Source organism: Oxyura jamaicensis, chromosome 4 (genome assembly GCF_011077185.1).
Source record: "Oxyura jamaicensis isolate SHBP4307 breed ruddy duck chromosome 4, BPBGC_Ojam_1.0, whole genome shotgun sequence".
Lineage (NCBI taxonomy): Eukaryota > Metazoa > Chordata > Aves > Anseriformes > Anatidae > Oxyura > Oxyura jamaicensis.
This window is the reverse complement of record NC_048896.1, coordinates 90,020,528-90,046,087: the sequence shown is the minus strand read 5'-3', so window position 1 is coordinate 90,046,087 and position 25,560 is coordinate 90,020,528. Positions and strand designations below refer to the sequence as shown.

General features: G+C 47.4%; 1 protein-coding gene and 2 long non-coding RNA genes across 4 annotated transcripts in view; 2 read left to right on the top strand and 1 right to left on the bottom strand.

The window, feature by feature from the left end:
• Positions 1-5,363: 5,363 nt before the first annotated feature.
• LOC118165900 lies at positions 5,364-6,015 on the bottom strand. The gene is made up of 3 exons (XR_004750279.1): positions 5,885-6,015; positions 5,826-5,828; positions 5,364-5,767 (listed from the first exon to the last, which is right to left on the bottom strand). It is a non-coding gene; the product is annotated as an uncharacterized LOC118165900 (long non-coding RNA).
• FGFRL1 (fibroblast growth factor receptor like 1) overlaps positions 5,891-25,560 on the top strand; it is a 167,161-nt gene continuing 147,491 nt past the window's right edge. Inside the window, exons 1-2 of one of the 2 annotated variants that reach the window (XM_035324283.1) lie at positions 5,891-6,047; positions 7,052-7,161. In XM_035324283.1, coding sequence (XP_035180174.1) covers positions 7,101-7,161 — 61 coding nt within the window. In that variant the 5' untranslated portion in view covers positions 5,891-6,047; positions 7,052-7,100. Of the gene's footprint in view, positions 6,048-6,578; positions 6,933-7,051; positions 7,162-25,560 lie in introns of those variants that run through there. The other variant, XM_035324282.1, reaches the window with a different exon arrangement.
• LOC118165903 lies at positions 17,967-19,344 on the top strand. The gene is made up of 2 exons (XR_004750282.1): positions 17,967-18,894; positions 18,996-19,344. It is a non-coding gene; the product is annotated as an uncharacterized LOC118165903 (long non-coding RNA).

Genomic DNA, 25,560 nt, shown 5'->3' with positions numbered 1-25,560 from the left:
AAGTGGAACTAATGTTCAGCTTCAGCAAGAATGTTAATAAATGAAAGACATTTCAAACAACACTGATTGAAGCAAAGTGTCCACCCCTCTGCTAAGGCTTTATTTTTTTGCAAAGGGTAGCAAAAAAATAAAATATAATGCTTTACTTGGAAATCATCGGATTTCTGATCCCAGTTACACCTGTATGAATTTGAAACATCTTTATTAATTTTGGCGGATATCTCTGGACATTCCTGCCACTGAGAGCTGGGGTTGTGCTGTTGCTTGCAGCCTGATTTGCTACAGGTTATTTTTCCCAGTAATTTGGGATTTCTCCTTGTTGTGGAGACATGGCCAGAAAGGGGCAGCTCGTACCACCTAACCTCACCCAGTGCCCCTGACACGATGCATGTGGCTATTGCCTAATATCCTACTGCTGACAATTAAAGCACAAACATGCAGTCATATTTTTGGATGAAATTGTACAAACATTTCAAAACAGTTTATGCGTTCAGATTTGTATGTTATCAGAGAGTGCCACACATGCACATGGAATTTATGGAAAACGCTGAGAGATTTGAAAGGAAATAGTTTGGGAAGCTGTCTTTTTTTCTTTTCTTTTCGTTCTTTCTTTCTTTTTTTTTTTTTTTTTTTGAACATAAATCCCCAAACAGTTTCCCTTAACATTCCTCACGTCTGTGCAGCAATTAATACTTGACATTTCTGTTTTTCTCTCTGTCTGTTCATCTCGGGCTTCTGTAAAATTTATTTCTGGTTATTTTTTGCATCTCCCCTTTCATGTTTGCTACATCTGAAGGACCCGAACCCACCATCGATGCATGTAGACAAAGTTCTCGCAAAGGAGGAGGATGTGAAGGAGCAGTGAGAGGAGATTTAGGCCTTTAAAGCTGTGCTCACCTTCCCAGATGAGATATCTGGTGATGCATGTTCAGAGCCTTCAGTTCAGATTACCTGGACGGCGTAGTTGCTGCACAGATGAGCCTGTTGGCTTGATCAGTTTTTTTTTTTTTTTCTCACTTACAACAACTCCAATGTCTCCAGTGGGATTACTCTTGTATTAACCAGATGTAAAAGGAAAGCAAAATCAAATCCTTCATACATCAGTGTCAGGCTGACTCCAAGAAACCCGTGCTGAGTGATATAAAGGATAAGGGGCCTGAGGAAGGATGTGTTTATGGAGAACATTTGGAAACTTTAACTACTTGTAGTTCTACCAAACGCTGAGTAAGGAAATGTTTAAGAGTGGAAAAAGTACCGAGTATAAAATGAATTGCTTAAGGTGATGCAAAGGGGTGTGAGAAAGAAGAATGAGATCCATTTGAAGAAAGCAGAAGGAGCAGAGATCTTTCAGAAGAATGGCAATGTGATCTGCTGTAAGCTTTTAATACCAGATTCCTCACCCGAATATCCGAGCACCTTCTGGGAGCGTGGAACTAGTGTGCTGAGCCCGTTGGATGTGGTTTTCCTGCTGTGGGAATGGTTGTTGCAGGAAGGCAAGCAAATTTTGTCAGGGGAGGTAATATCTTTTGTTCACCCTGAAGCTACAAACCTTCTTGGAGACCTAAAGTAAAGGTGCTGGTTGTCCCTTCTCTGTCCTTTAATTTGTGTCAGATGCAACAGCAGTTACACACTTCAAAACCCATCTCAGAAGGTGAAAAACAATGAGGGAGCAGAAGGTGGTGGGCTAATGAAATATTTTTGCTGACCAGACTCCTTCACCCCAGAGCAATTCTTCCCCATCCCCACGTGCCTGCTCAGATGTCCACGCCTTTGCACCAGCCCTTGCCACACTGCCTGGAGCCTGGCCATCCATCTGTACCGCAGGAGCAAAGCAATACCCATGCCTGCAAAATGCCTTGAAAGCCCTGATGCAAAGGCACTGGCGCAGTGGGATCTCCAAGCATCCTGTGCAGGACCCAGCATTTGGTAATGAGACCTTGAGCCCTCATTTCACCATCTTCTCTTCTCTGCCTGACCACGGCATTCATGCTTCATGTACGACCATTAATATTATGCATATGATGGGCCATTTCGTTTCTTTGAAATGCTGCTTAGAGCAAAGGATACTTTAAGGAAATAAGTGTATATGTGGAGATAAGTGTTTATTATTATTATTATTAAGGAAAAAAATAAAGATTTCAGGACCATATAATCCTGTCCATCTTTCCACCTGTGCATACCCCCTCTCTGAATATTACCTACGTTACAGCTACACCTAAACCACCACAGATAGGGCAGATGGTGACGGCTCTCATAAAATCTTGCTTTCTTCACAAAACACCTTTTCAGCTTTAACTATAGACCTGAGTGGGTCAGCATAGTGGCTCTGACAAAACTCATCCCAGTGCCTGGGGCCTGAAGGGTCCCACCTGAGCTGCCAAGGAGAAGGATCAGCATTTTGGGGCAATCTCCACGATCCTCCGGTTAAAGCAGCTACGTAGCTGTGAAGTCCATTACCCGCATGAGGTAGTACCTTGTTCCTCTGTGCAGATGGAAACGGGTGTGTTGTGCTCCTCGCCCGCCCAGCTGGGATGTTTTCAGTGCTGCTGCCTTGCCATGTGCCGAGCGTACCATTGGAAGCGATCCACGGGGGGAAATCCACCCCGCTAACCCCATTACTCACCTTTTCCACCATCCCCAAAGCCAGGCTTCCCTTGGGGCCTGGCCCCGTGTGGCTATTCCCACCCGTAACCCGAGGAGGGCTGCGTGAACGGGGAATGTGCCTAACCCCGGCCGTGCCCTTCCCTCACCTTCACGTGCTCGTCAGCTGCACCCGGCTGCCCCATGGAGCCGTGCCACGGGGCCTCGTGCTCCAGCGAGGCATCGGTGCCAGCCCGGGTGGTGTCGGTGGCCCCGGCCCATTTCATCGACCTGCCCTGCAGTTTGAGGGGATCCAGGAACAGCAGGTGAGGAATTACAGCCCAGAGGGTCGCTCAAATTATCTGTAAGGGAAAAGAAGAGGCAAAACTGCTAAGATAGAAGGGAGAGAATGGGAAAAAAAAAATCATAGAGCTCCAAAAAAATGGAGCTCTGTGATGATGGAGATGAGCAGCTCCTGGGAGAAAAGACGTAAGAAAGCTGGAAAAAGGCCAAGCCGTGTTTTTGGAGAGATGAGGGAAGTCGTTATGGGGATGCATGTTCACCAGACCATCACAGCTAGGCGAAATCTGGAAAGCCACGCTCTTCATGAGGGGCTTTGGGGACAACCGGGATACAAATGGGCTGTTAGGCTACTTCTCAGGCCACACGGAGACACGTTCTTGGTTGCTTAGCATTTGGTTTTGTTTGCCGGCTCCAGAAAGCTGTTTTCCCACAGCCTTGTCTCAGGACTGTGGGGTGCAGGAGCAAACCGGGGCTGTTGACTTGCAGACTACTCAATCATCCTGCAAATTACAGCCAGCCCAGAAAAACACGGCTCGGCATGTTTCCTTATTTAGGTAGAAGTGTTGGGAAAACAGCATGAGATTTTGTTTCTGATAAACTAGGAGCTGCTGCAGGAATATTAATTATTTCTGTTGTATCAATGTTTTACATTTCTTTCCACGCTGCTGTGCGGTGAACAAGATGGATGAAGTCTATGGCCTGGTTTCAGGCTGCCTTTTGGGGGCTCCCAAAGTCCTGAGCAAAAATATAAAGACTGTGCAGACATTTGGGAGTCAGGAGGGTGGGTCTCTGCTTATCTTAGCCTGGGGTTTGGAAGCTGTGGGCTCCGTCCCCTGCCCCTCTGCTCAATCCTTTTACAATATCACTTGGAGTCAAATTATTGAAAAGTTTCTGGGTGCCTGAAGACAGAGACCTAAAGGGAATCTGAAGGCGTTTAGCCACCTGGATTCTTTAGAAAATCTTGTGGGCTGCCTCTGTAACACTTCATTGCCCAGAACTTCCACCTGGGGCAAGGCTGCAGGGGGCATTTTGCCGCTTTATCCATGCACTGGGAGGAGAAAAGCCCACAGACTGGGAGGTGCTGGAGCCCACAAAGGCACACGTGAGATTTTTTTGGTAAAGAAGCAAGGATGGAAGGAGCAGAGCCCTTCAGAGGTTATTTATCCTCTGAGCCAAAACTGAGGCTGCTTTGGGCTTCACTCTGCATGGGAACAGAAGGTTGTGTAAACAGTTTTGGGACCATGTATTAGACGGTGATGTCCTTGGGACAAAAACCTTGACTCCCTTGTGGTGAAATGACTAGCAAACGCTACGAAGAACCCTCGAGATGTAGCTCTCCTTCTGGTGCAACTTGAAGCAACTTTATCAGGGTCTGTGGCATGAATACAACCATGTAGGTCAGGTCCTGAAGGTTTGACTCAGTCAACACCGTCTTTGAAGTCAACGAGGCTGAAGTTATTGCCTGATAGGAGGAGTAGTCCATCTGGGATTTCTCAAATTAATGAACTTTAATAATAAAAATGATGATAAAAATATGCAGAATATATATAAAAAAAGATATTGTCAGCCGCTTTGTTTGTTTCTGGTTGGCGGGGTGGGTTATATGTTTAGTCTTAAATGTTTTTCACTTGGATATCCTATAGCCAGCTTTCATGCCATCAGGAACTGCTGAGTAAAAGCATTCGGTAACAATAATAACAGAGGGTGTGCTTTCATAATCCTCACAACATAGATGAAGTGGACGTGGAGCTGCTTCTTGGCCTGGGTCTTGGGGTTCTCCCCGACACTGAGCATTGTGGCCCCTTCATTTTCATGGAGGCCTTCCCGCTGGAGCTTATCAAATAAGAGAAATAAGAGCTTATCAAATAAGAGAACCAATAAAAGACATCAGCAACGTTGCTCTCCACATACTAGAGCTATTCAGGCAGCTTTTTTTTTTTTTTTTTTTTTTTTTTCCCTCTTGGCATTTGTTTAGTCTGTTTGGTAGCTCTGCCAGGTTGAGTTTTATCCCGTGCGGAGAGTGACTATGAGAGGGGACGCATGAGCTGAGCCACTTGAAAGTAAAAAAGAAATAATTTCAGCGGCTAACCCAAGGAAAAGACTCCCCAGCAGTTTAATTTTCGAGCTGGATTGCTTCACGTTTAGCTTAGGTTCATCCCCAGAGGGGCTGCACCCATGCTGGTAGGGTGGGATGTCGCCCCCCTCCCCTTGGGATGTCACCCCCTGGGACATGCCGTGTCCTCGTCCCCATGTCCCCAAGCCCCGGGGGGCTGTGGGAGGCGGCTCGGCTTGTCCCCACGGGTGTTTCCTCAGGGGAACGTGGCAGTGTGGGGATGAGGGGGGACACTGAGGAAGCATCGCTTCGTGGGGTGCGCGGGGAAAGGGGAAGGGTTGTGGGACGGGGGAAAAAGGATGGTGGAGGGTCCGAGAGGGTCCGGGGTGGGGGCCCGGCCGCCGCAAAAGGGTTAAGGGGAGCGGCGGCTCGGCGGGGAGGGCGGGGGCTGCCCGGGATTGGTGCGAAGTTTGGAGCGGGGCGGCCCCGCACCGCCCTCCGCGGCGGCTCGGCCCCCACCGCCACAAAGCCCTGCAGGGAAAGTTGCTCCCGAGCCCGGCTCCTTGCGCTCCGCCACCCCCACCCCCGCCTCCCACCGCCCCCCCCCCCGGCCCCCAACCACCCTCCTCCTCCTCCTCCTCTTCCTCCCCCCCCAACCCCGAGCCCTTTCCCCCTCCCGGCTCCTTAAACGGGATTCCGGCTCCGAGGGCCGCGGGACGGCATCCCCGGGCATCCCTGGCAGGTCCCGCTGCCCTCCTCCCCACACGCAGCCCCCCCCCCCCAAGGAAGCAAGCAGCATTACGACCCCCCTCCTCTTCCTCACCCCCTTTCCTTCCCACCCCACCTCCCCTTCCCTTCACTCCTCGCCGGTGGCTCCCCGCTGGCAAACCCCCTCCGGGGAGCTGCGGGGATTTCGGAGGAGCCCCCTCTCTGTGGGACCGGGGACACCCCCCCCGAAGGCAGCCCCCCGGTTTTGGGGCCGGGGAGGGGGGGGGGGAGATGAGGTAGAGGCCGGCGGCGGAGCGCCCCGCCGGGCGCCGTGGCCGCGGAGGGCATGAGGCGACGGGGATGGGCGGCATTGCACGGTGCTAGAGCCCCGCAGGCAGCCGAGGTAAGTCCTTTTGTGTCCCCCCCCTCCCACCACCCATGTCACACCTGGTGCCATCGCCCCCACCCCATCCCTCAATCCCCCGCTGCGTCCCCATAGCAAATCCCGGCTGGGTAAAGGCTTAAAGCTGAGACCCAACCCCCAGAGTAGGGGGGATCCCCTTCCTTGGGGTGTGTATTTGTGTGTGTGCCCCCCCCCCCCGTGTGCCACGGTGACCCCAAACCTGGTGGCGAGGGAGCTTTGGTGGATGCTGAGCGGGTTGCGTGTCCCCTGGGGGCACGGGGTGTTGCCAGCGGGGACTTTACAAGGGTGAGGAATTCAGGTTGTGTTTAGAGAGTGAGAGTTTGAGGAGGGGGGGGACGACACCGGGGGGTAATTACCCTAAACCTGAGCTACCCCGCTTGCGCGTCTGGCCACGAAGGCATCTTCAAGAATCCGGATAATTTAATGTGGTTTTGCTGTGGGACGCACCTCTGGCGGGCAGGGAAACCAGCGGGGCTTGGCTTGGCTTGGAGGGGGGGAGAGAAAAAGGAGGAGAGGGACGAGGAGAGCTGGTAGAGAAGTTCTGGGTCCCCAGCACGGAGCGGGGCTGGGGGCTCCGAGGCGGCCGCACGAAGTTTGCCGGGTGCCGATGGGCGAGGAAGCGTTCCTCCTCCTCCCCTCCGCCCGGGCTCCTCTGCAAATTGGTAACCTGGAATTGTGTTTTATGGCCACTCGCTAGCGTTTTGTTTGCCTTCCGGACTGGCTCCGTGCGGGATATCAGCGAATTATGCACTAACTGTGAGCTTAGAGCAGCGTGCTGGCCCCGCTGGGTTCTTGATTTATATCAGGCTGAAGCAGAGAGGAGGGCAAAGTTTTGCTCGCCGAACGCCGAGGAATGAATTACAAGTACGGTCGCTGTTTCATTCGCTGCTCCTGCCCTCGCGCCTCTGCAACAGGCTTTAAAAGTCTGCAAAGTTTGTTTCCCCCCCCCCCTAATTATTTCGCTTTCCTTCCCCTGCCTGCAGGTCTGAGAGGACGGTATCCCGCACGACCCGGAGGGGTCTGGCTTTCACCATGGACTTGCAGCTCGCGCTCCTGTTTGCGGGGATAATTGCGTTTTCGGACTCGGCCAGAGGTAAGGGGACCGCGGGGACCCATCAGCGTCGCTGCCACCAGGGCTCATCCTCCGCTCGGGGTGCGTGCCCCTGCCCACGTGCACGTCTCCATACCTGTGGGTTTTGGGGCTGTGGATGGAGCACGGGGTTTGTAGGAGGTCTCGCAAGCACAGGTGGACTCGCAGGGGCTTTTCTCGTGAGCCTGTAAGAAGTACACGGACGATTTTAAAGAAAAGCGACTGCATTCCTCCGTGGATCAGAAATACCTCTCCCCTCCTGTAATCCCGCCAGCCTCTGCCCTGTATATTCCCACTAGCTAACTAAACAAACACATCCATTAACCTCCTCGGTGACAGACAAATGACAGTTCCCAACAGCGAGAGCATATTTTAACGCTGGGGCTCCAGCAGTCGATCAGGTTTCAATAAACAGGTTACCCCACCAGCGGCACAGCAAAATGCATTGACCTGGGAGCGACGGGGGCGAAAAAGACATTTCTTTGCAGGAAGGTGCTTTAACCCAAGCACCAGGGTCAGGGCAGGGGGAGCCCTGGGTTTTCCTCCGCTTTCTCCTGCCCCGTCCCTTGGTGGGTGCTGTCCCTGGAAACCCTGAATGAGAAACCATGCTCCCAGCCCGCCCGGCTCTGGTCACAAAGGAGAGGCTGCATTGTTCCAGGAGAATGGGTGTATGGCTTTAGGATGCAGATCGCTCCAGCTGCAGTTCCCAAGAGTATCGGCGTTGCGTGAATCATTGAAAGACCTTTAAATCCCCCAGCGCCACGGGGCTGGGAATTAAAAGATATAAACTTGCCCTTCGTTTGGGACTGCAACTTGCCAAAAATAAAAGCAGGGAGTGAGAGGGGGAGCAGCGTTACTCTAAAAACCCAAGGCTTGGTTAGCGCGTTGCTTTTTTTTCCATCTTGGCATTGGCTCCCAAGCAAATATTTTATGGAGGCAGAAGCACTATAAAATGATTCGGCTGGAAGCTGAATGAAAAAGAAAACAGTATATAGGCTTGAAGTCCTGCGAGCCCGAATTCCACGCCAGGTTTACAATGGAGACTCAGTTTGAGCTGTAGGCAGCGGTGTGTGAGTTAAGAAGACCTCATGGATGTAGGTTGTTGCAATAGACCTGAGAAGTTGGTGGAGTTCCGGAAAAAATCTGAAGTGGGCAGGAGAAGACAAAAAGATTTTTGTCTCTGCTCTGAGCGGAGTGTCGGCTGCTTTCCTGGCAGCCCCTGTTTAAATGTTGTTTGCACTTGTCCTGATCGTATTCTTTTATTGCCTCTGGAAAATGCAGTGTGATTGACTGTGGGCTGCTGTTGTGTGATGAAGCGCCAGAAAATTAACAGCGTTAATTGCAGGACATCATTGTTTTTCCTATATAAAGGTTTTTTTTTTAAGGTAACTTTAACAAGGTCTCATTAGTGATTGGGTTAACTAATCTCTTCTTTTCAGAGCTGGAAAAATCCATCCTGCAAGTGGATGGAGGGATGGTCCTGGTTATTTCAAATGAAATAGAGTTTAAAAGCGGGGGTGAACCCCCTGAAAACTGTCACTTATTCATTTGCTGATATCGAGAGGAAGAGAAGAAAAAAGGTGTAATGGTGGTAAAAAGAAAGACACAACCGTAATGTTAAAGTCCAGCCGCGTGCCTCTTTAATATCGAGAGTATTTTTGGTAGCGGTGGACATAGATGAAAGATCAAACTTGTACGTGAGCAGAGGTGGGACACTCTCTGGCACACTGCAGCCTTATTTTGGGCTGCCGAATGTTGCTGATTACTAGGTGTTTACATTGGGATAAATTCAGATTCTTGTAAAAAAAAATTAAAATAAAAAAAAAAGTGCCTGGTTGTTAACGTGCCTGTGGATTTTTTCCGGATCATGGTGCGGGTTTGCCGCTGGAGATGTGTACATGCTACCTGTTTTGGGTTTTGTGGACAGTCTTTTGGTCGCATCTCAGCTCGAGGTTTTGAGGTTTTTCCCCGGAGGAAGAAGGGCTCTTTGTTTTGGCCAAAGAGCATTTAATATCTCCGTCCCCATTGCAAATTGTACATGTGTGGCCCAAAGTGTGCCAACATCTCCTGAGCTGCGTCGTTGGGCTAAATAGGTGCTGGCTCGCAGTCGCGTGAGGAAGGTGGCTGAAAAGGTTCAGTGTGAAAGCATTGGCCCTTCTCTTTTACTTTTATTAGGCAAAATGTGCTTTTGCTGGAATTAGGACATTTGGAGATGGCTGGTGTCGGGGAAGGGCTGTACCGAAGTGCATTTGCACAAGGGGGCAGAGTTAAGTTGCCCACGCACTCCAGCCTTGCTATTTCCTGACAGTTGAGTGCTCAGCTGCAATCTTTCATTAAATGTTACGTTGTAGTATTTTTATATCTTTATTTAGGGGATGCCTTGTAAGGCGAAGGGCCCCACATTGGAGCCTGATTGGGCCAACACCACCGCTTTCCTCCAGGTTCGGAGCGGTGCCTACTGGCACTGTCCCCTGTACGCCTGTGACCCAGTGCTGGGGTACAAAGCAGTGCAGAAAGGGGGATTTCTTGGGAAAGCAAGGTAAACTGTTAAGAAAGTGGCAAAACATTTGAAGTATCCATGCAGAGCAGAGAGCAGGACTGATTTCAGAGGTCCAGGTGCAGAACTTGCTCTGTCTGCAAGGATGAAGGACGAGGCAGCTCTGGCAAAGTCTGAACCTACATTTTCTGAAATTTAAAGACTTTGGCTAGGGGCTCGTCCACACCTGCAAATACACTGGACTAACCCTTCCAGAATAGTCGATCTGGAATAAATCCTCCAGTGACCAATCTTAATCCAGGCTAAGGATCTCCTGGAGGGAGCCTGGACCAAACTAGCGTTCCTTGGGGGCTATTTTGGTAAGCGTCCAAGCTCCCTCTTTCCCTTGTGGGTGAACACAAGAGCTTATATGAGCACGAAATCCACTCTTTGAGGATAAAACCTGCGTGCTGTGGCTCTCTGAGGGGGAATATACCTTCTGGCTGGCAGCCGGGCGCAGGGCGGCAGCTTCTGGCCCTCCTGCCAGCCACTGCGGGTAGCGTCAGACCTCAACCTGGGACAATGATGCAGGTCCGGTGGCTCGTCCCTCGTGTCACTCCATTCCTCTTCTCTCTGGACAGCCCTATACGGGGCACAAAAGTCCTCAGCGTCCTGCCCTGGCCCCTCTCCGCGGGCACGAATGCCATCTTGGGTCACTAACCTTTCATGACTGCGTCCTGCAGCAATGTAGCTCCGACCAGTCCACACCTCCGGTCGGATACAGGTAATACAATCTGATATATTCCTGCCTGTGTTATCTCAGTGACACGCAACGCAATATTTGTTCCAAATCTGTCAAGTTGCCATCGTATTCGCTTCGGTTACCGTACACGGTAATGCTGGGATGTGCCGGGCTTGGGCCTGTGGCTTAAGCAAGACTTTGTGTGGTATGTTTGGGAGTTTTTGGTAAGAGCAACGACAACCCTCCCGTTAGCGAGTAAACTGATATTCTGCTGGAAACTAATTAGATTGGAGGTTGATTTCATTTTCGGTGCATTGCGTAGGGAGGGGAAGAGCAGGACCTTAATTACTCTCTGCTCTCGCACTTTTCTGCGCGCCGCTTGGCTTGCAAGTCTGGTTGGTGCCAGCTTTGTGGGGAATTTATTGTAGGGGCTGCCTCAAAATTCAACAATTTGGGACAGAAATACTGCTGTGTGCCATTTTTGCTTGCCAAAGTATTGGAGAAAAGGGAATAGGGAGCTAGAAAGTTTTCGGTAGTTGTGCTTTTATTTATTATTATTATTTCTAGGGAGGTGAGTTCTTGAGTCCTCTTCGTATTTTCCCTTCTGTAACTCTGTGGTTTATAAAAGTGAACAGTAGTTAATGTGGGTAAGGTAATGATAATATGAAAGTGATTACTGTTGGCTTCTGTTTAAACGCTCCTTTATTCCTGTTCAATGGGTGCTATCAGGTATAACGATTAGGTAATTTCTTGCTTGTGAAAGGGAAGCACATTCACATCTGTAGTCTGATGCAAATTTTACGTAAGTCCCTGCAGACCTCCTGGTTAAATCTGGTGCCTTTTTTTTTTTTTTTTTTTTTTGGATCATGCTGTTAGGTAACTCGCTCATGAATAATCTGTCGTCATGACTTGTACCCAGAGTCAACATGACAATATATGAAAATCCTGGTTAGTTGCTTGTTTGTTTCTTTTTAAGCCCCGGTTCCTCCCTTCTTCCGAGACTGTTGGTCTCTTTAAATTGCGTCTGAGCTTAAACATGAAATACAGCGTGCGTCATGCTGGAAACTTCGGGTTGACTTTATTTATTTATTTTTATTAGGAATATTACGGCACTGGGCAAATTGCTAAATGCATTTAGATTTTCTTTGAAGTTTTTATAACCCAGTTGTCAAAGTACATATGCTTCTTTGACCTTCGTTACAAGACGCAAACAGCAAATTAAAACACGCCTTTTCCGTGATGAACTTGTACGCAGCACAGGCCGAGCTCTGAACTCTGACTTTTATCCATGGCAGAAACTTTCAGATGCCATGAGGCGGTGCTGGGGAAATGGTTCTTTCAGGAAAAAATGTCATTCTGAAAAAAAAAAAAAAAAAGTAGAAGTGACACTTGCTAGCAAGTAGGAACCCATTTTTTGGCTGACGGAGCCAACCTTTCCTGACACAATATCTGATAATCGCTTTCCGAGCAGCCGTCTTGCAGTGCCATGGTCCGGGAGCGAAGCTGGTGCATGTGGGTGCCGACCGGGGTGAATGCGGTGGAGGTGGTCACTGCCTGGCTGTGTGTTGTGGATTAACTACTGGAAGAGATTTAAAAAGGAAAGGAATTTCACTGAAGTGTAAAAATAATAATGCAGAAGTCTTCTTTTGCTTCGCTTGAAATTAAAAAACAGAACAACAAAACCCTGTAGCTGTAGCTTTATTTATTCAGTGGGAGTAGAATCAGTGCAGCTTTTCAGCTTTTTTTTTTTTTTTTTTTTTTTTTTTTTTTTTTTCCCTGAGTCTGAAACTCCTTCTTGTGTCTGCAGTGACTTGTAAAATCACGCTGTTCAAAGGGTCCGTGCAACTGTATCCCGCATTATGGGAGTCAGTGGAAATGCGCCTTTCTCCCTTTTCTTTCATTAACCTGCTCATTTTGTCTTGTTTCAAAGAGTTTGTCTTTCATCTGCCCTCTTCCTGTGTTTTCTGGTGGGCTGCTCAAGCTGAAATGCATTTGTTCTTGTTTTGGCCATTTAATTTGGATTTCTGTTCCTTTCCTTGTTCTCCGCAATCAGCCATCCCTTGGAGCCTTCTGTATAAAAATGTGCCTCTGTATGTATTTAGCTGTGTTGACCTGTCCTAATACTTTGCACCAAGGTTTTTTATGAATACTCTTGTTCATATCAGGGATTTATGTAAGAGTAGAGCCAGCGGGAACACAGAAGTTGCAAGACCACTGCCTGTTGCAAGCCTGGTGCTCGTTTGCAGCAGCTGTGGTACTAAAATAAAATAAATAAACTTGTAAAAGTCGGCTCGAGCAGTCTGATCCTGCTGTCCCAACGTTGTATGAGATAAGCAGATGCAGCCCATGCCAGGTTTAGCAGGTTAGGACCTGATTCGGAGCCTGTGAGCATTACTGCCGTGACTCCTCCTCAGTCCCGTGGGCTTTGGATCCATCTCTTAAGGATGACTTGCACAGATGATTCGTAATGTCAACCACTGGACCGATACCTGAAGTATGCCAGAAGAGGAGCCGTGGGCCAAGTATGATATTTTGCATCCTGCCATTCGCCTGCTCAACAGTACAGACCGGGCTGGATTTTTTTTATTCTAGAAACACGTTGATTTTTGCCTGCTGCAGGCTCTGGCTGGCAACTGGGCTGAAAGCAACTTGGAAATTCGTTGCTGTACCTTCAGGTCAGCCCAGGGGGGTTTATCCCCAAAGAACGGGTCCCATTCTGCAGGCAGGGTTGCTGGGCGTGGACTGGCCCAAGTGTTATTTAACGAGTTAATATATGCCGTCTGCTGCTGAATCCATTCACATCTCCGATTTTTTTTTCTTCCTTCTGAGTCAAATAAACACGGGCTGCTTGGAGCTTGGTTGGTTGCCCTGATTACACAGTCTCCCCATTGTATCGCAGGAGAAACACGGTATCCAGCAGTGCCGCGAATAACCTAACGTTTTTATTTTGTCCCAACCACTCCAATTTTCAGGAAGAATTTCAGCCAATAACTCCAGGCTACTTCTTCCATTAAGTGTTCAAACTTAATTTTGAACTTCGCTAAGGGAAGAAAAATGTAAATTGGGAACAGAGGCTTCCCAGAGAAGGTTAATGTTTCTCAGGACTGCTGCACCTCTACTCTCAGCCTCTCCCCAGTGACAATGGTGGCTTCTAGGTTTGGCAGGACCCAAAATCGCTTCTCCTCATGGCTGGTGAATTTATTTCATGAAAGATTTGCACAATCTTGGGCATCCTGTCAAGTGACTGAGAAGCGAGTAATGCAAGAAGTGCCATAACCTACATGCCACTTAGGTTGTATTGACTTTGGTGGGTATTTTAGGAGCTGCCAGTATTTGTGCGTGTTAAATAAAAGCACAGGAACAGCAGATAAATGCAGAAATGCAGATTTTAAAGAATTGCCTAGTGTGCAAATTAATTCATATTCTCTGTGCTGGGTTTGCTCGCATATACCTGATGAACGGATGATTGTAGGAGTTTGGTATTGGCCTTGTGCTGACTCCCTGTGGCAGCTGTGGATATCATAGTTCTGTCCAGAATCAGGTGTCCAGGAGAGAAGAAAGCTGGAGGAGGTCATGGGGGGAAATCTAAGCATTAGCCAGCCTCTGGGAGAAAATTTACCCTGGATTAGGGTACTGCTGCCCTCGAGTCCCAGTGAAGCCAAGCCTTGGAAGAGGGTCTCCAGTAGGCTGCATGCTTGCTCTGCACAGGATGGTGGGATGCAGCTATTTCAAATCGGCCTCTTCATCCGTGTCCTCCCTGATACCTCCCTGCCATCACGGTGTGATGCTTAATTGACTTTTGACTGCCACGTGACTTGGAGCAGCAGCATCCTGTTGTAAAGGGAGGTCTTTTATTATAGTTGCCAATATTTTACTGTTTCCTTTTATGGATTTAAATTTCCCTTTTTTTTAGACAGAGTAGATGGGGTGAGGCCAAATGAACTCCAAAGGAGAGAGAAGGGACTCAGCCCCACCGGCCTGCCAGAGCTAAACAAGCCAAACTCCTGGCGTTGGGCTGCTACAGACCCTGGAGCACTGTGAACTGGTTTCTTTTTCTCCTTTTTCTTCTCGACTAACAGATCTGTGTGAGTTTGAGTAACTGAGGGAGCTGTTTTTGTTCTCAGCTAAACCAATCTGTTAACACTGGTTAAGCAGTGACAAGCATCAGACAAGTTACAGGTGTATGAACTGCATGTCAAGGATGGAAAGGTTAATGAATAACAGGACAGACCTCTGGACATTGTGGGGTATCTCTCTGGGGATACTGCAGACTTGTGGAAGGAAGAATGCTTCTCTGGCATTGACCAGTTGATGTAAAATTGGTAGCTAAAAGTCCTTAGAAGTTCAGATACCCTTGTGACAGGGGATGCTATGAGCCATCCTCTTCTCCTTTTGGTTAGTCCAAAATCTTTCACATTCTTCTTCAGATTAACACAACATCCTGGTGGCAATCACAGTTTGTTTAGCTAGACAAGTAATATTTGGAAGTACTTAATCTATTTTAGGGCAGTTTAAAGCGGGAAGCTGGAAGGACAGTTGCCAGCTCCACCAGCATGTGGAGATCAGTCTCTCTGCTCAAATTTTTGTATGTGGGGTCAGATACTGTTCTGATTTATAAAGGTGGCAGTCCGCTTAGGTTCAGTGAGTTGTGGCTGAGTTGCTGTGAGTAGGATTAAAATTTATAATCCTACCAGAGAACAGGCACTGGGGCCTTGTCAGACCAGGTTGTGTGTCAGATCTGGGTAGCAGGGCTCCAAGCCAAGGCAAGGTTCATCGTGATCTGCAGGAGTTAATATAAAACTAGATTAAGGGATCAGAGCTGATGGATATCATTCCTCCTCCTGCTATTCGCAACCAATCAGAAATGCAGTGTTGGTGGGGTTAATTTCGTTCAGGCCTAATGAAAGTGGAGCTTTCAACTTAATCATGGCCCCTGACAGGTGTTTACTTTTCCTTGACAGGTCTGACTGACAAGGAGTCGTAAACCTATTATGGGGACATTTGCATATGCAGGGGAACAAGCTTTGGACAGTTGATTTCTAATTGCTGGATTTGTTATCTGGAAGCACTTGCCACTGTTCTCAGCACCCATCTATTGTTTCTGTGATACAAAGGAGACATAAAGAAGTGGTAGAGGCAAGAGGCAAGTGCTCAGGGGCCCCAGAAACCATAAGGTAGGCATGGGTCAGTGGTCTAGACCAGAGAGCATGGCCAGCTTGTTTTGTTCTGATTCCTTGCCTACTCAAATTGGGGTAGACCAGAGGATTTAGAGGATTTCAGGCAGCAATTTGTGGTGTGAGTACTCCTACTGGGATGAGGATTGCAGGTTCACAGAGGTGGGAATCTGCCTGCTCTTTCCATATTTTACCACTAATCCCAAAGAAGAATACAGCTAGGCACTCTTCAAAAATAACCTGTATGTTTATAATACTTACTACAATTTATCTAGCGTTTCCAGGGGAGAAAAAGACCCAGTGCTCAGCATAGGCGTTGTTTCTCTTCTAGATACTGTTGGGAGGAAAAGTTTGTCTCTCTGAAGACTACAGACTAGCTAAGTGGAGTTTGGGGCTTATTTTTCTTTTATCCTAGAAAATCCAATAAATCCAGTAAATTCTTTCAGTGTGGTCTTCCAAGAGTTTTTCAACTTCGTCTGACTCACAGATTATTTGAGTGCCATTATAGACTAGGGGTCAAACAAGTTAATTCCCAGAACAGTATGCTGCCCTGTTTTCAAACTGTGTTAATCAGGGTTTTGAGTCAAAGCATGGTCGTTTGCTTAGTGAAATTATTTTCCTGTTAGAAAATTACAAATAAGCTCTGACGATTCCTAGTGGCCTCAGCCATCGGAGCACACACATCACATGCGGAGCAAAGCCCCTGGGGACGTGCTCGCCGTGGATCAGGGCACCTTGGGGGACCCAATTCCCTGCTCCTAAGATTGAACTCAGAAAACAGCCTGGCCCTGAAACCTTATCAAAAAGAAAGAAAGTGTTACAGTCGCTTTTACACCTCCGCCGGGACCGAGGGAGGGCTGCGTGGAGCACATCCGAGCTGCAAATTCAGTGTCCTTTCCCAAAGGAGACATTTGGTGGAGTTATTGGGTTACCTCTCCCCCTCACCTTTTTGTAATCGACTCCTGTTTACTTTTTCCTCCTCCTTTCCCTGAGTTTATTAGCGCTGTTTGGGCAGAGGAAATGAATTAACATAATTTACTGGTTTTAGAACAAGACGCGTTCCCTGCATGTACGTACGCACACACACGCGGTCGCCCTCCCAGCGCCGCGCAGAGGAGCGTGTTTACAGAGTCTGGGTCCATTTAGGGAGAACAATACCCTGATTATGGAGGGCAGCCTTTTATTCCCAGGAACCAGAAGGAACCCTTTGCCTAAAGTAGCTACTGCCTCTGGAAGGCACAGGCAGAGTGAGCTGCTGGAAGGGGGGAATAAATAAATCTGTTGTAGACACAAACCGGCAGCATTGTTCTCGGCGGAAGTTGATTTAGGGGTGGGGGTGAAAAATGGTCCCGGGACAAACCAAGTGCCAAGTTTAAGATCTACCAGCGTGCAGAGGTGTTGTGGTTTCCAATCTAATTTCCAAGTAATGGCTGTGAGGTTTGTTTAGTCTGGGAAAGAGGAGGCTGAAGGGAGACCTCGCAGACCTCGATAACTACCTGGAAGGAGGCTGCAGCGGGGAGGGTGTCAGGCTCTTTTCTTTGTAAGGAAATTTGTCAGGAAATGGTCTTAGGTTGCACCAGTGGAGTTTTATATTGGATATTAGGAAGAATTTCTTTACAGAGAGTGTGGTCAAGCATTGAAATGGGCTGCCCAGGGAAGTCCCCATCTCTGGAGGTGTTTAAGAGATGTGCAGACGTGGCAGTGAGGGATGTGATTTAGTGGTGAGAATCGGTAAATTAAGTTGATGGTTGGACTTGGTCTTCAAGGTTTTTTCCAACCTAGATGATTCTATGATTTCAAGGGGAATTATTCAAGGGGTGCTTCCTGAGCTGGCATGGTGCTGGGGAGTTTGGATAGAAAGATGAAAAATGAGCCTCCAATTGTTCTTGGATGGGTTGAGTTGGGTTGGAAGGTGCTGCTATATACAAATGATCACTTCTAATTGCAATTGTGCACCTGTGCCGGGTAGATAATGCTGGAACTATGTCATGTGGAGCATTTGCTTCATGTGATTTGGGGAAAGGTCAAGCATTTGATTGCTGTCCTGCTGAGTTGGGTCATGAGTGGCACAAATAGGAAGCCCTTCCTCTGCTCTGTCACAGCTGCTTGGATTCTGGCAGTAATGCTTCTCAGGTGCAAAATCATGGCAGCTGAAGATGATTAAAGTTGGCTCCACTACCATCCTGTCCTTGGGCTGCTCTGCTTCTGGCCTTGGACCTCCGTTGTGACTGTGTGAGAGCTCTTCTGGCCTTGCTGTCAGGTGTTTTGGGCAGCCTGTCAGGGCAGGAGCCAACACAGGGAAGAATGTAGTGAGTCAAATTGCCTCAGTGGATCACATCAGAAAAAGCTGCTGACGGAGTTCCCCTTGGTCCAATGTGGTATGCTTCGATCCTGGTATCGAGCTGAATGTGTTGTGCTGCATGTGCTGTGAGAAGCCTGAATCCCCCCTGCAACCTTGGCTTTATCCCTCTGCAGACCTCTGCCTACTGACACGGCTTCAGGTGGCTGCAGAAAATAAGGCGGAGAAAACAGCTTGTGCAAAATACTCCCTGCAGGCGAACACATTTTTTCAGGGGAATTGAGCCAGTAGGCTAAAAAGGTAAAGCCGCAGGGCTGTGTTAACAATACTTCTAGGGGTTTTATGAAGGAGGGGCATTTATGTTGGCCTCCGAGGCTCAGCAGGTGAATTCTGGCCGTGGATAATTGACACACGTCTAATACAATGAGCCATGACCCTGTACCCCAGAGGAGCTGTGGCTTTCACTTGCCAATTACTCTTTTTATTTATTCATTTATTTATTTTTTTAAATATAAAGAGAGGGGAGAATCTGGTACGTGGCACAGTGCCCACGTGAAGGCTGCTGGAGTTGCTCTGGGTTGCAGGACTAAATTTGGGTCTGTTCAGGAAGATCAGAAATCAGTACTAAATTGTAATTATCCCAAGACAGCACAGATTTTATTATTTTTTGATTATTATCCTTTAAAATCTGCCAGATCATCTTGGGCAGTGCAAGAGGCGGGAGTGCTGGTTCTGTGCTAGGCCATGGAGCACAGTGGTGGCTCATGGACTGAAAAGATGAGGGCAATATAAACTTCTCCAGAGTTAGTCCGTGTGTGTGTCACTGTGATGGCTTTCTGCTGCGAGTGTGAGGGTGTGCAGTGATCTCTGGAAAAATGTGAATCTTGGCTGCAGTCCTTGATTCAAAATATCTGGGAAACACTGAGCCAGGAGGCTGGAAATACCTCTTTGGGGTTTTGTTCTCCAGAAGGAAAGCAGCGTAGAGCTTCCTGTGAGACAATTGTTTGAATGAAAAAATGTGCAATGCAGAACTGAAAGGGAACAGGTTGGTTATGAGACAGTAATTGAAATAACAGCAGAGAGGAACAGGCCTGAATGGATTTTAATAGCCTCTTGATGCGGTTCTTTTTGTTTGTGTACTTACAGGTGCTTTCCCTTGTATCTCTACAAGACTAATGCATGTACTATGTTAGTTGAAAAACAAACAAACAACAACAACAACAACAACAACAAAAAACCTACCACCAACAATAAAACCAATAGCTTGTATAAGGAAGATGAAAAACGCACCAAAGCAATGGAAAGAGCTGTCTGCTCTAAGTATCCCAGCCTTAAAACCAAAGCAGAGCCTTCTTTCTGTGGCGTGTTTTGGAGGGTATTTTGCTACAGGACGGAGATATTACTGCAGGAGGACTACTGCAACATCTAAAATGTTTTATATTGCTCTCAGAATGCATGCCAGCAAACAAATGAAGGTTTTGGTTTATGCAACAGATGCAGCGTAAAACAAAGGTGTTTTCATAGGTGGTTTTTTAGTATTGGGGGTTAGTGCCTGGAAGACTAAATGTGCACCAAAGCCCTGGTGTTGGGTTAAGGGCTGTCAAACCTACAATGACCATCCTATGGCCTTAACTACAGGTTGTTGTTGTTATTATTATTATTATTATTATTTGTGTGTGTGTGTGTGTGCATAGAGGCTTTATGCTTGATTCTGACAGAGGCTCCCTCCAAAAACCAGACCCGCTGGTCAGCTGAGTTTTATTTTAACCTCTCAGTAAATCTGAGAAAGAAGAGATCCCGTATTTGCCTACAGTGCTCTGTGCAACGCAGATGCTGCCCAGACAAGGATTTCTCACTGCTGCTACAATACAGACCACACAACTTCTACTTGTGTCCAAAGCCTAGGCAAGTGCCCAGGGTGAAACAGGTGCAAAGGTATAGCTTGTGCACGCACTGAAGAGCTTGCGCTGCACGCCCAGAGTAGTCTGCCTCCAGGGATCACAGTTCTGGTCTTCCCCTCTCTGTTAGGTACAAGCTTCACTGACTTCATTAAAAGTTGGACATTTTGCTGTGTTTATTTTCGATGGAAACTATAGTGAGAGTCCTCAAAAGGAAGGAAGAAAAAGATGAATTCCAAGATTATTCAAGTAGCAGCAAGGTGTTTTGAGGAGTGCTAACAAAGTCTGCCTGCTCCCAAGCGTTGCTCCGTGTCCTGCTGGAGCAACCCACCAGGGGTTTCTGTTCCCTCCCAGAGCAGTGCGAAAAAATGCCAGCCTAAAATCAGGGGGAGGGGGAAAGAGCTGAGAGAGGCAAGTTTTCACAGACACAAAAAGAGAGGTTCTTCCAAAAGATTTCGTTTTGCTTGGAAAGACTGTGGTGGTTGTTGAAAGGGCATTTTGGTGGAAAAGGGCCAAGCAGCCCTAGGCATAACCAACACCCTCAATTGAGAAAGATTTTCAAACAGCAGTGCTGTTAAGAAGTAATTAAAGTCAAATAAAACAAGGAAAATAATGTATGACACATCTATTTGAATTCATCCTGGTTTGAATCCACTGCAACTCATGTAGCATGATACTGGAGACACGCAAGGGGAAGTACAAAACAAGTCTTTCAATGCACTTTTGTAACCACAGAAGTTTTTGATCTCAGACACCATTTTAACCGAGTGTTTAAGCACATACTTACTTGTAAGTGCCTGAAAATCCATTGTATTCAAAGAAACACTTGCAGATGACTCTGCACGGTGTGATGCTTATTTGAAATGTGGAGGACCTAAGCATAGGTTGAAGTGGTAACAATTATTGTGGGATGACTCTGACACTTTATTTTTTTTCCCATTACAATACTTTTTCTAGAGTCATGGAAATTAGGCAAGCAGCTCAACTTTAAGGTCAGAAAAAAAAAAGGTAAAACTAACTAACATGTAAGGTTTTAGTCCTGCTAGGTTCTTGAGTATGGATAGAAATACGAGTTGTATGTATGTCCAGGCTTTTATGCCAGAAGGGAAATAAGAAAGCAAATTTTGCATGACTTCTCTAAACTGATCCTGTTATTTTGGAGCCTGCTTTATGATTTTTGGGTGCCAGGGGCAGGCAGTACCCTTGATCTGCTGTTGATGAGACCATCAGCATGGCCACATGGGCACCCTCCACATGTGTAGTTCCTGTTGCTACATCTTTACCATCCCCACAGGGCTACCTTGAAAAAGAGTGGACAGAAAAAGAAAAGAAACAAAACAAAACCAACCAACCAACCAAAAGAACATTTTGGGGGGCCAGCTGTGTCACTTCAATTTGTGCTAGCTGTTGAGGAAGATTTGTGAGAGCTCTCCGGGGCGTAAGGTTCAGGTCAGAGGTAGAAAGCTGCTCACCCTGTACCGGAGGCATTTATAATGTAGGGCAGCTCCCTGGGGAGCATCCGTCTGTCTGTCCTTCCCTCCAGGGTTGACAACAGGCAGACAACCTCCCCCCCAGCTGTTCCCTCTGTCATGTTACAAATGAGATGCTGAAAAGCAGCCCTTGGCCTTGAAACAGCTTGTGTCTTCCTAGTTCGTTCTGCCCTTCAATTAACTTCATGCAAAGGTGTTTTATAACTATTTTATAACTTTTTAAAGAGCAGGACCCTCACACCCCAGTGAGGGAAAGCCCAACTCCTATGTGGGGTGGCTGCCAAAATCCGAGTGTGGTGAGTTAGATGTGCAGGGAAGCAGGACCTCTGCTTGGCGTGGCTCACTGGGCAGAGAAAAAACATGATCCTTTAGCATTCAAATTTTTTCGCATAGAGTTTATCCTATAACGAGTATCTTACAAGCGAAGGCTGGGGAAAATATCCTTTTCTTTCCCCTGCAGGAAAGTGGTAGCTAGCACCCATGTGGAGGTGGTCCTCTGTCTTCCTCCAGTTCTGAAGCACTTGGTAAATCTTTGAAACCTGGTGCTGAGAGGCGAGGGGGTTTGCACGGGCTCCATCTCTCCCGACCCCAGCAAAATACGAGCAAGCGGCATCTTGAGTCATTGTTTGCCCTTGTAGCTCTTGGCCTGTGCAGTGGGTGTGAAGCGTGAGGAGTGAATTATGAAAAATAATTACAAATTATGCAACGTGTTTCCTGGCGGAGAATGGCGAGACGATGAGGGAGGCTTTCGGGCCGTCTCTTACCCGCTCCCCCTCTCCTCTTCAGCCAACTTCCAGCAATTCGGCTGCGTGTTTTCTTAGGAACCAGCTTCCACCCAAAGGCTACTGAATTTTTCTTAAATGCTGGTTTCTGTCGGAGCTGATAAGGCAGCAGCCAGCCTGCAAAGATAACGCAAGCCATTGAGGCTTCTTGGGTTTGTCTTTATCTGGATTTCTTAGCAAGTATTCAACGCATGCTGAGAGCTGTCTGGAGGCTTTGGGTTTGGTGGTTCCCCCCTCCTTTCCCTTTGTATTTGGTCCCAGAATGCTTTTAGGGTGGTTTTGGATCTTAAAAAAAGAAAGAAAAAAAAAAAAAAAAAAAGGAAAAAAAAAATCACCAGCTAATGGAGCTGGTGAATTATCAGTGTTTATGGAAGGGAGCAGGGCAGGTGGGTACTGAGGAAGGCCTTGGCCTTTGCTCTTGTGATCGTCCCAGCTGGAAATATTCTCCCTAACCAGCGTTTAAAGGGGTTGAGGAGCAGCACAGAGCTACCCTGTGCCCGATCACTGGCTAAGATGTGTCACAGTGTAGGAAATGTAGCTTGTGATTAATTGGTTTTTCAGTGTTTCCCCCCACTCTGGCTCCCCTTTTCCCAAAGCGTTGTCCCTGCACGGGCTGCTGGCTTTTGTTAACCTGCAAGAGAATGTTTGTATTTGGCTTATGTTAAACAGAAAGGAAACTCTTCCAGCCAAAATTGATTTACCTGTTGGTGGTAATGGCCTGGTTTTGGCCTGATCAATCCCTTAGTGACATAGGGTGTCCCCCCATCCTCATGTCTGTGCTGTGACCCCGCAGTATCCCCAGCTTGCCCGCTGCCTGATGCAACATTGTGGATGGTTTCATCATGGCACATGAGGACAGAGATCTGGCTGGAAATCCCACCCCCCAAAAAATAAATATATCCCTGAATAATTAATGGCACAGCCTGTTGGGAGCTCTTGGGCGGTTTGCACAAACCATGCTGTTATTGGCTGATATTTAATATACGTTGTTTTCTCAGTGGTGTTTCACCGTGGTTGGAATTACGATGCCAAACAAGGCCCATTTTCAAGTTTCAGTGCAATTTGTGGGCATGCCTTTGTTAAGCGTCACAGCAGCGGCGCTTGGAGGGACAGACTTTATGCCTATAGTATCGTGCAGGCTACCTCGTACAAAGGGTCAGAGCAGTGTGGGAACACAGAGTTTTTGTTCTGCGCCTCTGCCCAGCAAATCTCTCTGGCTCTTTAATGTAACCTGTCGCATATGAAATTAATTTCAAACATGCATTTGCTCACAAAGTAGTGTTCTTCACACCAGAAATGCATAACAGTAGAAGAAACCACCACCAGATGTCTATATTTATAGAAAACTGGCACATTCTGTCTGGCGATGACAGAATATTTCAGTGTATTTATGAAGTGCTCATGTTTTTAGAAATATAGAAACGCAGTCAATATCAGTAGAGCTATTCATCAGACATCTTGCTTTTTCATTTTTATATTTTAATGAGCAGAACATGTTTCTTTAGTTGATGTGGTACAAAAAAAATAAAGGTTTGCTCTACCCCTCTGTCGCCACTGTGTGTTTTTTTTTTTTTTCCAGCTTCACAAAACTCTTCATTCTGGGGAGGCATCTCTGGTTTTAAAACAATTATTGCCAGAATCTCATGCAAAATTTAATGTGTTCTTCTACATCGGGAAATTTTTAACTGAGAAATAACTGTTCATAGAGCTGAAGGTATAATTTCTACACCAGGAATGGATCCTGCTGCATTTTTCACTTTTCAGAGTAAATAATTATTTTGCATACATGCCCCTTGTTTGGGATATTACCAAGCCGAGGGGCTCGCTCTTGGGTCTGAGCAGATTGGGGGGTTAAATTTGGATCAGGCCTGTTGGAGGGTGCTGGAGCCCTGGTGGGGCTGTTAGCTGAAGTGTGAAGCCCATCAGAAATCTTGTCCTCAGGACAGTTCATTTCTGTTGCAAACTTTCTACCTTCACATCCAAATTGAGCCTCTCGGTGCCTCAGTTCAGCCGTAAGTCAAGGTTACATACCTGCTGCAGATACTGGAGGTTTCTCAGGATTAAAATTTTCAGAGTTTTCCAGAGTTCTTGGTCAGAAAGTACTGTTGGAGGCCAAGGATGCGCACCTGGCAGGACGTAAATTTAAGGGATTTAGATTGGTGCCCTTAAGTATTAGCATAATGAATGAGGAGCTGTACAGAAATACAAGCAAAGGGGCTCCTTGTGGGATTTGCGATTAGAACACAATTGCTAATCTGTGCAATCTACAAATCAAGTTAATTGGGTTTGCTCAGGCTGGTGCTCACACGATTGCTAAGCACGGTAGCTTGAAGGCAATGGGGGTTTGGCCTCCCAGTCTCTGCTGTGTATTTGTTTTTACAGAAAATGCCTTTGATATATGTAAGTTATATTTCCGTGCATTACAAATGATAGATTCCTCCCCCATATCCTGTGACAGCCTTCCCTGGAGACAGACAGTCTGTGTTGTTTTAGCAAGATGGAGAAAGATTAACGGGAAAGGTTTTGCTAGTGTTTTCAAAGACGCGGAGCAAAAGGGAAAGGTTTGGGCTGAGCATTTAGTCAGCAGGAAAAAGCGTTTCTGGGAACTGCTGCCTGCACGCTGTGCTCCCATCACTGGCTCCCGTCTCGAGTGGCCTGTGGGGACAGCAGCACAGCCCCAGTGAACCCAAGGGTGCAGGTTTGACACATACTTGGCTCCCTCTCAGTGCTTCTGCTCGGGTAGGACTGATTCCCCTGCATCTGCAGGTCTGTGAGTTATTTGCTGACCAGCTGTGCTGGTGCATGGAGTCTTTGGGTGGGTAAGAAGCCTCTGCACAGCTGGGGAGAGGATGGGTTCTTGTGGGGAAGGTGCCCTGGGGGACCTCTTTGTCCCCTCCATGGGGTCTCACCCCATCAGGCATGGGAATGCTGTCCTGCAGCATGAAGCTAATGGACTGTGAGTTCAGCTCGGTGATGAAGCCATCTACCTGTCGGGGTCTGGGCTGCCCTTGTGGTCAGTGGCGATGTGTGTAAGGCACCGAGTGTAGATCTGCTCTCTGCTGACTGTAATGGGAGTTAGACCACCTAAATTTAGGTGAATCTGAGAGCTGAGTCCTGGACGTACTTAGGTGCCTGAGGTAGTTAATGGTGGTGCTATATGTGGTTACTGCTCATCTGTCTGCACGCAGTACCCATAATTAAAGCCTCTGGGTAATTCATGGGCATGCCCACACCAAGGTTTTTTCCTAAGTTTGAGCAAAGCAATTATCATTTGTTGCCCCTAATATACATGAGTCACTTTCCTTAATGTTGGGGGAACTCCTGGTCCCCATTGCCATCAGTGAGGGCAAGAGTAGGGTTTGTTTACCAACTTATTTACATGCATTAGCAAGAGATGTGTCACGCCCTGAAAGCACCTTTTCCTCCTCAGCGGTTATAAAAGGAGGCAAAGCAGCCTTCAGGTGCCTCCACCGTGTATGTCTGAAGCTAGAGGTGAAGTAGCCTTGGCAAGGTCTGTTTCTGAGCAAGTGATGGTGGAAAT